General features: G+C 28.1%; 1 protein-coding gene across 4 annotated transcripts in view; it reads left to right on the top strand.

Annotated features, from left to right (window-relative positions):
- LOC143193050 (high affinity nerve growth factor receptor) overlaps positions 1-12,741 on the top strand; it is a 285,362-nt gene that overhangs the window by 2,721 nt on the left and 269,900 nt on the right. The window contains exon 1 of one of the 4 annotated variants that reach the window (XM_076398986.1): positions 416-917. The exons of 1 other annotated variant lie outside the window; for it this stretch is intronic. In XM_076398986.1, the coding sequence (XP_076255101.1) occupies positions 869-917 (49 nt within the window). In that variant the 5' untranslated portion in view covers positions 416-868. Of the gene's footprint in view, positions 1-415; positions 918-12,741 lie in introns of those variants that run through there. 2 more of the 4 variants (XM_076398987.1, XM_076398988.1) reach the window with 2 other exon arrangements.

Raw genomic sequence — 12,741 nt, 5'->3', positions numbered from 1 at the left:
TAAAAATATATATCAGCGTCCTAATTAAATGAATATACGTTTAAAATCGCTAAATAACACAAAAATGTTGAAATGACTATAATTTAAAAAGAAACATAACAACATTATATTTTTATTGGTGATATCTAAAAGTGTTTACATCTATTTTATTTTTAAATAATGTATTCCATCATAGATACATTTAATTTTTTTAACAGGTTTATCATATATATATATATATATATATATATATATATATATATATATATATATATATATTGTGGACTCACGAAGAGTAATATATATATATATATAATCATATATATTTAGTCGTAACTGATATCTTTAGTATTGCTTGGTAAGAACAAAACCAATCTCAATCGCACAGGAGCGAAAATATCAAAATAATCGGACGACAATTCGAAATGGCAACTGCGCAGACGGGAGAGCTCTGAGCATTATCATCGGATGGCGGTATCAAAAAAGCTCATAGGACCCGCTCGCAACTCGCGTAGGACACCCAACTCTATATTTCGTCCTGGTTTGCTGCGATTCCGTAACGCGCGTTCGTCAGAGGTGGATGGGAAAAAAGCCACGAGTCTATTTTCATTTGTTTTTGCCGCGCCGGTAGCGTTGGATATATAGGCGTTCGCGGGCTTTTTCGAAATTTTCTCTCTCGATTTCCGGCTATTAAAAGTTGGTTCTTTGATCGTACGAAGGATCATATTTTGCAAAATAAACCATTATCGGGGCGAGAATTAATTGATTTAAAGGGATATATAAGAGCTGTGCGAAAGTTTGGTGTAAATTAAGTGTGGTTGGAAAAAGTTATTGTATGTGGGTTTAGTTATGTCCTTTGAAGGAGCGTTTTAACCTGTAACTATCAGTGATGAGGATCAGGAACATATTAAAGAGACGAGCTGTTGAAAACATGGAAGGTAAATTATCACATTTTGTTAACATTACCAATACGTCCATATTTCATTCATCAAAAAAATAATATTGCAGGTTTTCAAGTTTTATGTTAGTCTTGTTTTCATTCATAAAATCAAAATCGCTAATATGCAACAAGTTACTTTTAAGTTTTATTTTTAAATATCTCATTCATTCATCATTTCTTTCACCGAAAAAATGTAGTACTGTTGTAGTGGCATGTGTTGTCTATGTATTATGCCATATATTGCTTTTGTTTATTGTTTTAAAAGTCAACGAGAAATAATTTAAAATTCCCATTAAAAATTTTTGTTAAGTTTTCGATTTGTTAAATGTTTTGATGAATTTAATTAACATTTTTCATTCATCATCTATTGGTGTTACTTATATACTATTATGAATTCTAGATTATTTATATTCTAGGCCAATATTATCAAAAAGAAATAAATAAATACATAATATAAAATAAAAATTAATTAATATCAATATTAATATTTTCTTTATATTAATGGCTAAATCTACTAGTTTTTATAAATATGTCAATAACAAATATATTGTTACTATCGAAAGATGTATTGTTACTGTCTGAATAACTCAATTTTTGTGCTTTCTAAAACTTTGCTTTCGTTTCTATAATATTATTCTAGCTCCAGATCATAAAAAACCTAATTATTTCAGTTATTCTTTACAATTATACGTTAAAATATATATTTGTAGTAGAATAATTTGTATTATAATTTTAATAATTATTGAGAAATCATTATTATTTTACATATATTTATTTATTATTTATAGATTTTGAAAATAATTAACTACTTTTGTTTTCTTTAATATATATTCCTTATATATATTTCTTATATATATATATATATATATATATATATATATATATATATATAGTTTAGTTCAAATATTACTTCAATTCTTAATCTGATTAGTTGGAGTTAATCAATCTGATTAACTAATTTGACTATTAATATTAGCCTTAGTTCAAAATGACCGAAAATAACATTTTCGATTTTTTATAATGTCAAATGTGTTTTTTTAAATACTAAAGTTTTTAGTATAATCTTTATTATAGTTTGAAGAATAACCCACATTTCCTATTACATCTATAACATCGATATTTTTCTCACCAAAATAATATTTGCTATTAGTAGCTTATGCCTTTTCTTTCTTATTCATTCTTCCTGATTTTGCTAACAATTTGGTTAACATTTACATTGCCATTATTTGTAAAGTATTCTTCTTTATTATATTACTATTAATTTACTATAATTATTGATTTATAAAATTTGGAGATGTCTTTTAATATTTGGTAAAAATATTGCACTTGTTTATTATTTTAAAAATGCCAAGAAAAAATTATTTATATTGTTCATTAACTACTTTTTTTATGTATTTTAAAGAACTTTTTTTAACGTTATTTTTAATTTCTTTAGAAAAAATATTTCATGTTGTGCAATTCATTTAACATTTTTATATACATGCCATTGAGGTGTTATTATTATAGTAATACGAATTATAGTTTTATTAATATTTTAGACCAATAGTATCAAGAAGAAATAAACAAATACATAATATAAAATAAAAATAAGTTAATTTAAATATTTATTTTGCCTTTATATCATGTTTCTTTATATGATTTATTAATTTTACTTGAAACAAAATTATTACAGATTTAATGTAATAATTTAATTTTTTATTTATATTTCTGCGTTCCTAAGAAGTTTTTTGTGCATTTTCAAACTTTACTTTCGTTTCTATAATATTAACACGCCAGTTTAAATACGTCATGATATCACCATCATAAAAAATCTATTTATTAATCTATCTAATATTGTAGTTTTATTAATTATCGATCTGCGATATTTATATTCTTTTAATTAAAAAATTGTGGCTATTAAGCAGCTTGTAAGTTTTTAGCCTATATTTGTATTATTTTAGCTTAAATTAAAAAATTAAATTTAAATTTTCATTCTTAACATTAATGTATTATTACTGGTTATATATATATATATATATATATATATATATATATATATATATATATATATATATATATATAATATATTATTTAAATATTTTTTTAATAGTAATGTTTGTTAAATACATTTTGAAGAAAATTATTAATAGTTTGTCAGTACTGACAAAACAATTTCTCACATTTGCTGCCATAAGAATTATTGTTACTGTTACAGCAGCTCAAGAATTTTAAAAACTTGATTTTGGAAATAGTCTCGCAAATTTTCTAACTACATCTATAATATTTATATGTTTCTCATTGAAAGAATATTTACTATTACAGTGTGCATTTTTCTTGTTCACTATTCATAATTTTTTTCATAAGTTAGTTTAAATTTACTTTGTCATTATTTTTATTTTCCCTAATTATGATGATTATTTGTTTATAAAATTTGAAAATGATTTTTAATATTTGCTAACTATAGATGTTACAAGTTGTGAGTAAATTCTTCTATAGGAGAAGTATTGTTACTATACAATTATATTGGGTATTAAATAAGATTGTTTCTAATATATCAAGATAATCACAGAATACCAAACATATTTCAAAATTTTGTTCTTGAAAATGAATTTAATTTAATTTTAATTCTTGTTACAATAAGAAGTACACAGTTTTCCGATTAACTGTAATATTATAAATTAAACCTTGGCTTTACTAAACTTTACAAAAAAAATTAATCAAGAATTTCTTTGAAAATCTGTTCTTTTATTAAACTTGTTTACGTTTCTGGATTATCATTAACATTAAAATGTATGTTATAATTATGTATTCACGGAATATTATTCTGACTGAGTCATGTCAGATTTATAATACTATACGAAAGTGGTTTGATAAGTACCTGGTTTTGGCATGAGCAAACATTTTTATGCGTGAAATAGATTTTATTTTTCGAAAGTAATCAGTTTTCAGTCCGATACACTTCATTTAACAGATCTTGTATTCTTCAAAATAAGTATTCAGCATCAGCATCGACTTTATCGTTAACGTTTTATCGTTTCTCGCCTCAGTTATTTGTTCAAATATGGAAGAAACGCCTGATTTCGGATTTTCGAGAAATTGGTCCGGAAAATGCTATATTATGTTAGACGCGAAGCAATTCATACCCTAATACAAAGAATACTGCCTTAGCGTAGTTAATACAGTTCTAATATTTAATTATTGTTAGCACTAGAACTGTTTCAATAGTCGCGGGTTCGAATCCAGCTGGGACCTAGTTGTAAATTTATCTCTGTGATGGAGGAAAATTAAAACGCCGGTAACCAGGCTGGGTAAGACCGGATATTTACGTTATTATAACGTGATTATAACGTTTTACCTTATTAAGGCACCAACCAACACTTAAAGTTTTTAGAGTAAACGTTTACAGTTACAGTAGAGTTTTTTTTTTGGAGTAAACGTTTACATAGTTTAAATTTATTTATTTGAATTAGTTATTATCTATATATTTAATTATTATGTATATATTTAATTATTTACATGATATATGCAGGTAGTAATTTTACAAAAAAGGGGTTTGTTTGTCTTATTTTATACAAAATCGATTAGTAAACAATTGGCGGTTGAAAATAAATTATAAACTGAGAATAACTTATCAAGCCTAACTGCAGATGCTGATATATATTGATACTTTAATCTAAACAGAAATAAGCACTTTATCAAATAAAAAATGGTCGTTCTGAAAGAAAATATTTTGTTTTGACCTACAAACATTTTCAATAAATATTACTCAAGGTTATTGCTTAACGTTTTTTTAAAGACAAATATTTTATTATAAGTTGTTTTTATTAATTTATAATTAATTTTACAATGGGTTTCTCTAGGCACCGTTTTGATTTTTAATAGCCAATTGTTATTGGTATAACTGATTGAGATTAAGGGGGTATTCTGTCTGAAAATAAAAAAGTCGATTTTTTCTATTCCCATATATTGAAAGCTTAGCCCTTTAACAATATATCCTAACAGGTTTTTCAATTTCAAGTTAATTTTTTTAGTTTACTAAAAAAACTTTAAACGCGTTTTTCTCGAAACTATTTTTTTCGAGACTTTTGACATGATAACTCAAGGTCTACTGAATAGATTTATTTGAAAATTGACATGAACCTTCTCTATATATTCTTTTATAGTATCCATATATAATAAAGTATAATTATAACAAAATTTGAAATTTTATCATTTAAAGAAACACTCGGAAATATCCAACGATGGTAATTTTTTGGCGTCAACAGCCATAATTTTTCGAAGAAAATGTTGTTGGTTTTGTGACTGTTGTTAGATTGACATGATAGAAGAATAAACAGAGAAGGCTTACACCAAAATTCAAGTAAATTCCTTCAGTAGAACTTGGATATAATAGATTTGTGACTTTGCTTAAATATATGTCTTCGTTGATCAACGTGTTGATTTTGTCTTCAAATATTGTTAATATGAATAGGATTTATTCCGTTGCATATTCCTCAGAACTTAGCTAACTAAATCAGTTTTTAATAATAGCTCAAATTGTATTATAATATATAAAGTATAGTTTTCAAAACTAATAACTTAACGGTAAATAGTACCAAGCTTAATACGTTTCCATTGCTATAGAAATTTTATCTTCAATAGTTCTAAATTGCCTTTGATATTCCTTTTTTCTAATTAGTTGTGTTTGTATTTGTTGGTTGGAATTTTGGTTAATTGTTTTGTTGAAATGTAAATTGTGATTTGTATTGAAGGTCTTCTTCTGATTCTCTGATCAAGCTAAACAGAGTTAACAGAGCGTGTATAGAATATACAGTATAGTGGTTTATAATGATAAAAATGTCAGCCATATAGCTAACAGAAAGTTTTTTAGTCTCAACAGTATATTAGTTCTTTACCATCAACGCCTCTTATCATCTCAGGTTAGGCATATTTATATCACATCATGATTCTTGTCTCTTTCGTTCATAGCGGTGAAAATGATCGAATTTTTTGGTAGTGCTTTTTTTTTGGAATAGAAATTCGATTTGCATTTGCCGCTTAACAAAATTCGCTTCAGAAACTAATAGGCTTTTAGAACAACATAATTATTTACCTCTAACAGCTTTCTTATAAAAGATGCTTTTACTATATCGTGACTTTTTCTGACATATTCATAATAGAAGTAGGCTCTGGAGCTTTTATGAACTTCTTTCGTAAATTCTTGTTTATGGAAGCTTTATAGTTTTTTTGCTCTTATTCTACCTTAAAAGTTTTCGGTCTCTTAAGACTTATTGAGCATTTTGCGGACCACGTAACGGTGTTTGAATATTTTCCCAATTTCGCCGAAATATTTCACTGTATTTATCCACAGCATTCGTCTGTAATAAAAAACGTAATACTAAACACGCATCCTTATACGTTATTAAATAGTTAAATGCTGAAGGCCCTTTCTAATGTCTTTTTGCTTGAAAATCTAAGATGCCTCGATTAGATAACAGTCTTAGAAATTAAGTCATTCTTTTAAATGCGACTATCCAGGAGCAAATTCAAAGAAAGAGATTGGAATGGTTTGTCCATATCTATCGATGAAGACCGAACTGCTCCGAAAAAACATGGACAAAGATTGTCAAAAGCGATTTGAGAAGCAGCGCATAGGTTGAGAAGTAGACACTTTCCCTAAGAGCAGGCTATCAATTGATGATATAATATTTTTAAAATATCGATTTATCTTTTTCGGTGTTTTCAAAAATATTGATATATCTGAAAAAAAAAATTCGATACTAAACGACGCAAAATTCTCTTGATATCTGGGGGGAAAACTCAAAATAATATATCGATAGGCTCCTTCAAAAACATCTTGTTTCCATATCGAAGTTTTTCTACTCCAGTCCTATTTTTCGACGTAAATTTCACTTGATGACCGAGGAGGTAAAATTCCAAAACAATATTGCGATACTTTCATTTACAACTAGCGATTCTTATTTGAGAAAAATATCGGCCCAAAAATATCCATATATCGGACAACGAATGTCGATATAACTATATTTATTCGGTATCTCTATGTTACAGTCAATTAAAAATTTGTCGAACATTTTTATTTTATTTCTTCAATTATAATAAATAGTTTAAATTATAATAAATTATAATAAATAAATTTAAAGTTAAGAAATATATAGTTTATTTGCTATAAGTGTAATGGGACCAATACTTTATCTACTCTACACTTATGATATACAACAAATGGAAAATATTACGATGGCTACATTTGCTGATGATACTGCGATTATAGCTGTCGGAGACAATAGTGAAGAAGCCTGACGAAAATTACAAAAGGCAAGTGACAATATAAATAATTGGACACAAGCTTGGAAAATAAGAATTAATGAGAGTAAATCTGTACATGTGCAGTTTACCTATAAGCAGACCGTACAAGCACCAATAACATTAAATAATATTAGCATTCCATATAGCAACAACGCTAAATATCTCGGAATGAATCTCGATGCAAAACTTCACTGGAAGGAACATATAAAGAAGGAAAGAAAATAACTGCAATTGAAATATAGGAAAACGTACTGGCTAATTGGAAGAAAATCACAATTATCAGTACTTAATAAATTGCTATTATATAAGCAAATACTGAAACCCACATGGACATACGCAGTTCAATTATGGGGATGTTCTGCAAATAGTAACATAAATAAAAAACAAATTTTTCAGAACAAAGTTCGGAGAAGTATTGTGGGTGCACCCAAATACTATAGGATTGATTACCTACATCGAGACCTTCGGTTACTCACAGTCACTTAAGAAATCAAGAGAATTGCAAGGGGGCATGATGAAAGTCTCCATTCTCATGAAAATATTGAAATACTACCAGAACAGGACACAGACGTAAAAAATCAAACCATCTGATTTTGTGTAGTGTTGTGTAGTGAGGTGTATATGTTAAAAATACAGCAGTGACATGTATAAACATTATTTCACCAGAAACTGAGATAGGGCCACTGCGTCCTGCTAGTTATATACCTAGTTTAAGTTATCATAAAGACAAATTGTATGTTAGTTAGGATTTATTGAATAATAATAATTTTCTACAATTAGCCATAATGGTTTTTCAAATTAATGTAAAATTCTCAATTAATTTTTTAACCTTATCCAAATTTAATAGTTTTCAGTTTCTTTAAATTATTTGAAAACCCTGCAAGGATTTTTTTTGTTAATTTCTTTCTATAGAAATTGCCGTGTTGGTAAAATAATATTAACTTCCCAATTTTATAGTCCAATAAACAATTGAACGCTCGTATACTGTTTCAGAATAATTGTAGAATATGTAGTGTACACTTTTTACTAATAAAATTATATTACTTAAATTTAGAATCCATTTTGGTATATGTAAAATGTTGGCTAAATAAAGCATGTACTAAATTAGACCAAAAAAATCTCTCTCCAATTTGTTTAAAATACGGAAATATAAAGTTCGAGACCGAGATGTAATTCGACGGCAACAAACGAAAATCTGAAACAATAATTCGGAAACAACAGTTTAAATAGAGTTCTGAGAGTTTCCGATAATCCATTTTGTTTTCTGTTGTTTTTACCCTTGGGAATAAAATGAAATAAAAGACAAAATAAGACAAATTAATCTCAGAAAGAACTATATAGTGCGACCTATTTCCTCTCTTCAAGTCACACACCGACTAAATGAAATTAAATGGTTTCTTTACTTTCTTAGACTACTGGTCTATTAGATTTAATGTTTTTAAAATTTTAGCAAAATTTAAATTTAAAATTAATTATTTTTTTTTTATAATTTATATTTTATAATTTCTATTAGTTGAACCGACGACATGTTTCTGCTGGCTTAGTTCGGATAAATAGAAAAATGGGAAAAAAACTAGAAGAAGAAGCTTTTACTGTTTCTAAGTGGCAATAAATTTCTTTTTTTTTAAGGAGAAGCAAAATCTAATAACTGAAAAAAATTTAATGGTATTCAGAATCCTGAAAACCATTTGATCACCAGAAATTATGGCTAAATCCTTTGAATGGCAAGTAGCCAATATAAAGATCATAGAGAGCAGCCTAACTTAGTTTAGTAATTGACATGAGTGATATTTTAAATCCTTATTTTATTGTACAGAGTGTATGATATAAGTTGTTACGTAGCTGTGAAGCCTCGAAATCCTTTGAAGCTTGGGTACGGTTATTCTAGTAAAAAATAATTATCGTTTTGAATGCTAAGGTGTGCTTTTGAGGTGAAGAATCGATCAAACTTTTAGCTCCTTTGTCAGAATGGAATGCTACCCGATTTTCATGTTTTATCTCCAGTGAGCTTAAATTTTTTAAGTAATTTCTGACAACTTGTTTCATTAGTTAGTTCTTAAAAACAATTGAAAACAAGAGAACTATATGGTGCTTATACCGAATCGCTAATACTTGAATGTTATGTAGTTGACAGTTGTCCAATTTTACGTTTATAGAGTCTTTTTTTTTGCTAACTAGGTTTTATCTAGACTGGGCCTACTGCTTAACGTCGATTGCGAGTCATTATAATGGATACTCGGCGTTAAGCCTACTGACTGACGAGCGATCAAATTTAGATCTAATTTCAAAAAATATCCGGGTTTACCCAACCTGTTTATTGGCGTCACTGGAATACTTTTTCTTGTAGAATTTTCTACTCTAGACAATCACAAACATACATTTACAACCATGCTTCAGCAGGATTGTGGAACCACACTGTGTGGAATCAACAACTATCGCAGTAATAGGTAGTTTATATAATAAAATTTTTATATAATATTTATATTGAACGTTCTTTTTGGGAAACCCTAAATAAATTGTGCTAATATTGATAAATAATTTGCTTTTAAGTACCAAGCAAATAATATTTGGGTATATTAATGTTGTTTATGAATATATCTATTTGGAGTGATAGTCTAATGTAATTTATCACCCGTAACAAATTTTTAATAGTAACTTTAAGTAAACAGATTAGTTTGCAGTCTTTTTATGTTGTTGGCCGTATCGGTTAATAAATACAATTACTTCTACTGTGTCTTTTCCTTACAAACTATTTACTTTGTACCATTGTTTGCTATTTATATAAACAACGGGAAATATAAAATTTTTATATATTGCATTTGCTCTTGGTTGTTTCTTTTTAATATCTGATCTACTTGAGATACTGAAGTAATAGTAATAATAAAGAACATATAATAGTAAATACAAATTTCTAATAAAGCAAACAAATATATTAAAGTAGTTTAATTATATTATCTTATGTAAGATATATAACATATTACAAAAGAATTTATATAAAAAAAAATTAATGAAGAAATTTTTTTTCTATTTAAAATTGAACGATTACAACTAAGTCTCTATTAGAAATTTTCGGGATCTATAATTTAGACAATTTCATATATTTTGATCTTGGAAAATAAATAGAAATATAATTAAATATTTTCAATGAACGTTTCGATGGTGTTAGGAAATGACAATAACTAAAAAATTGAAATTAATATACATAACATGATATTAAATTATTTTTGATTGTTCAGTTTCAGAATATTTAAGTAATAATTATGTAACAACTATTTGACTTCATATTTTATACTATTTTTTCTCATATTAGGGTAAATTTGCAAGGAAATATAGATATAGAGCTGATAATAGTAATCTTGTATATTCTTAAATTTCAAATGTTTATGCTGATATCAAATTTTCAAATACCTGGCAGTTTTAAATCATAACAGTATCTTATAGACATATATATTTAATAAATAGTTGTAACTTATATGTAGATATAAGACATGTTTTTGTTTATGGTCTTTTATTATGCCAATAAAATTACTGTTAATACATAAATATTCATATATACATAAAGCGATAACATTAACAAATAAAAGCTGCTAATAATATTTGCTTCGCTTTTTATTTGGAACCAAAGCCAACAAACTGTTATTATGTTATTAAGAATATAATATGTGATGCTTTGGTAGCTGCTATTGGACAAGACAGGACAGGTTGGTCCCCCTATTACTGCGATAAGTAACTTTGTTATTGTGAAAAAAATAGATAAAAAGGAATTCCACGTGTTGATAAAATATTTCTTTTTGAAGGGAAAAATACAGTTGAAGCAAAAACTTGGCTTGATGCCGAGTTTCCGGACACTGTTGCAAGAAAATCAACCATCAAGGATTGGTATGCTAAGTTTAGACGTGGTGAAATGAGCACCGAAGACGGTGAACACAGTAGGCGACCAAAAGAGGTTGTTACCGACGAAAACATTAAAAAAATACACAAAATGATTTTGAATGACCGTAAATTGAAATTGAATGAAATAGCAGACATTCTAAAGATATCAACTGAACGTGTATATCATATCTTCTCACGAATATTTGGGTATGAGAAAGCTCTGCGCAAAATGGGTTCTGCGTGAGATCACTTTTGACCAAAAACAACAACGAGTTGATGATTCTGAGCAGTGTTTGAAGATGATCAAGCGTAATAAACCCGAGTTTTTGCATCGATATGCGACAATGGATGAAACATGGCTCCATCACTTCACTCCGAAGTCTAATCGACAGTCATCCTTGTGGACTACACACGATGAAACCGCTCCAAAGCGTGGGAAAATGCAACAGTCGGCTTGCAAGGTTATGGCGTCTGTATTTTAGGATGCGCATGGAATAATTTTCTTTAGCTATCTTGAAAAAGGAGGGACCATCAACAGCCACTATTATATAGTATTATTGGACCGTTTCAATGACGACATCGCCGAGAAACTGCCGCATTTGAATAAAATGAATGTGCTGCTTCACCAAGACATTGCACCGTCTCAAAAATCCATGAATTGTTCTTTGAATTGCTTCATTATCCAACGTATTCTCCAGATCTAGCCCCCAGCGACTATTTCCTGTTCTCAGCTCTCAAAAGTATGCTCGTTGGGAAGAAATTTTCGTCGAATGAAGAGGTGATCGCCGAAACTCAGGCCTATTTTGAAGCAAATGACAAATCGTACTACAAAAATGCCATCACCCTTGAAGGGAATTATGTTGAATAAAAAAAAATTTGCCAATAAAATTTGTTTTACTATGGTAGCCTGGGGACCTTTCAATTGACCTGTTATGCTGTTGGCGCTACAGGACTTCGAACATTCTTAACTAAATTTGTAAGTTGGTCCATGTATTTTTCGTATCTGTTTGTTGTACCTTGCTGTATCCAAAGGGTTGATGTAACCACCGAAGTCTGTGAAGAACTTGTTCACTTTTTATTCGGCAGGCATGTTTAATGAACGTTAAGGGAATATAGAGAATAAAGAAGTATCAATCTATAAAAATATAATAAGGACTTGGATATACATTTGGTAAATTAAACTATTAAATAATTGTTTTATGTTTTAATTTCATACGCACTATCATACCGGTAATTACTTCACACTTGAGCACCTATTGCATAAAATATAACACTATTATTGTTTTGTTATATAGGTTACTATAATCAATGCTTTATTGGGGTTTGAGCTTAAAGAGGTCTTGACCGCATAAATCTAACATCATTAATAAAAGTTAAAGAACGAGTGTGTCCACTTTTTATTTATTAATTACCATATTGTGTTCCACCATAGTACCGAAGGGACGACGAGGCTCTGCTCTTCGATTATTCATTCCTATGCCAGCAGAAATACAAATACGATAATGTTTAAACATGAGCCCAATGAATAATATATCGGTTCTCTTTTGATTTAGTGCTGTCGAATCAATTGAGTTAATTATTTAACTTTAAAATTCTTTAATTATGTTTTAAAATCATATTAAATTATTAAAAAAATTTTCGCCATGAAACTCTAAGGTGTTCCCAGC

Source organism: Rhynchophorus ferrugineus, unplaced genomic scaffold (genome assembly GCF_030347505.1).
Source record: "Rhynchophorus ferrugineus isolate W39M unplaced genomic scaffold, kcgeb_rfMv2 rfM3, whole genome shotgun sequence".
In the NCBI taxonomy this organism is placed as follows: domain Eukaryota; kingdom Metazoa; phylum Arthropoda; class Insecta; order Coleoptera; family Curculionidae; genus Rhynchophorus; species Rhynchophorus ferrugineus.
This window is presented reverse-complemented; position numbering and strand designations above follow the sequence as displayed.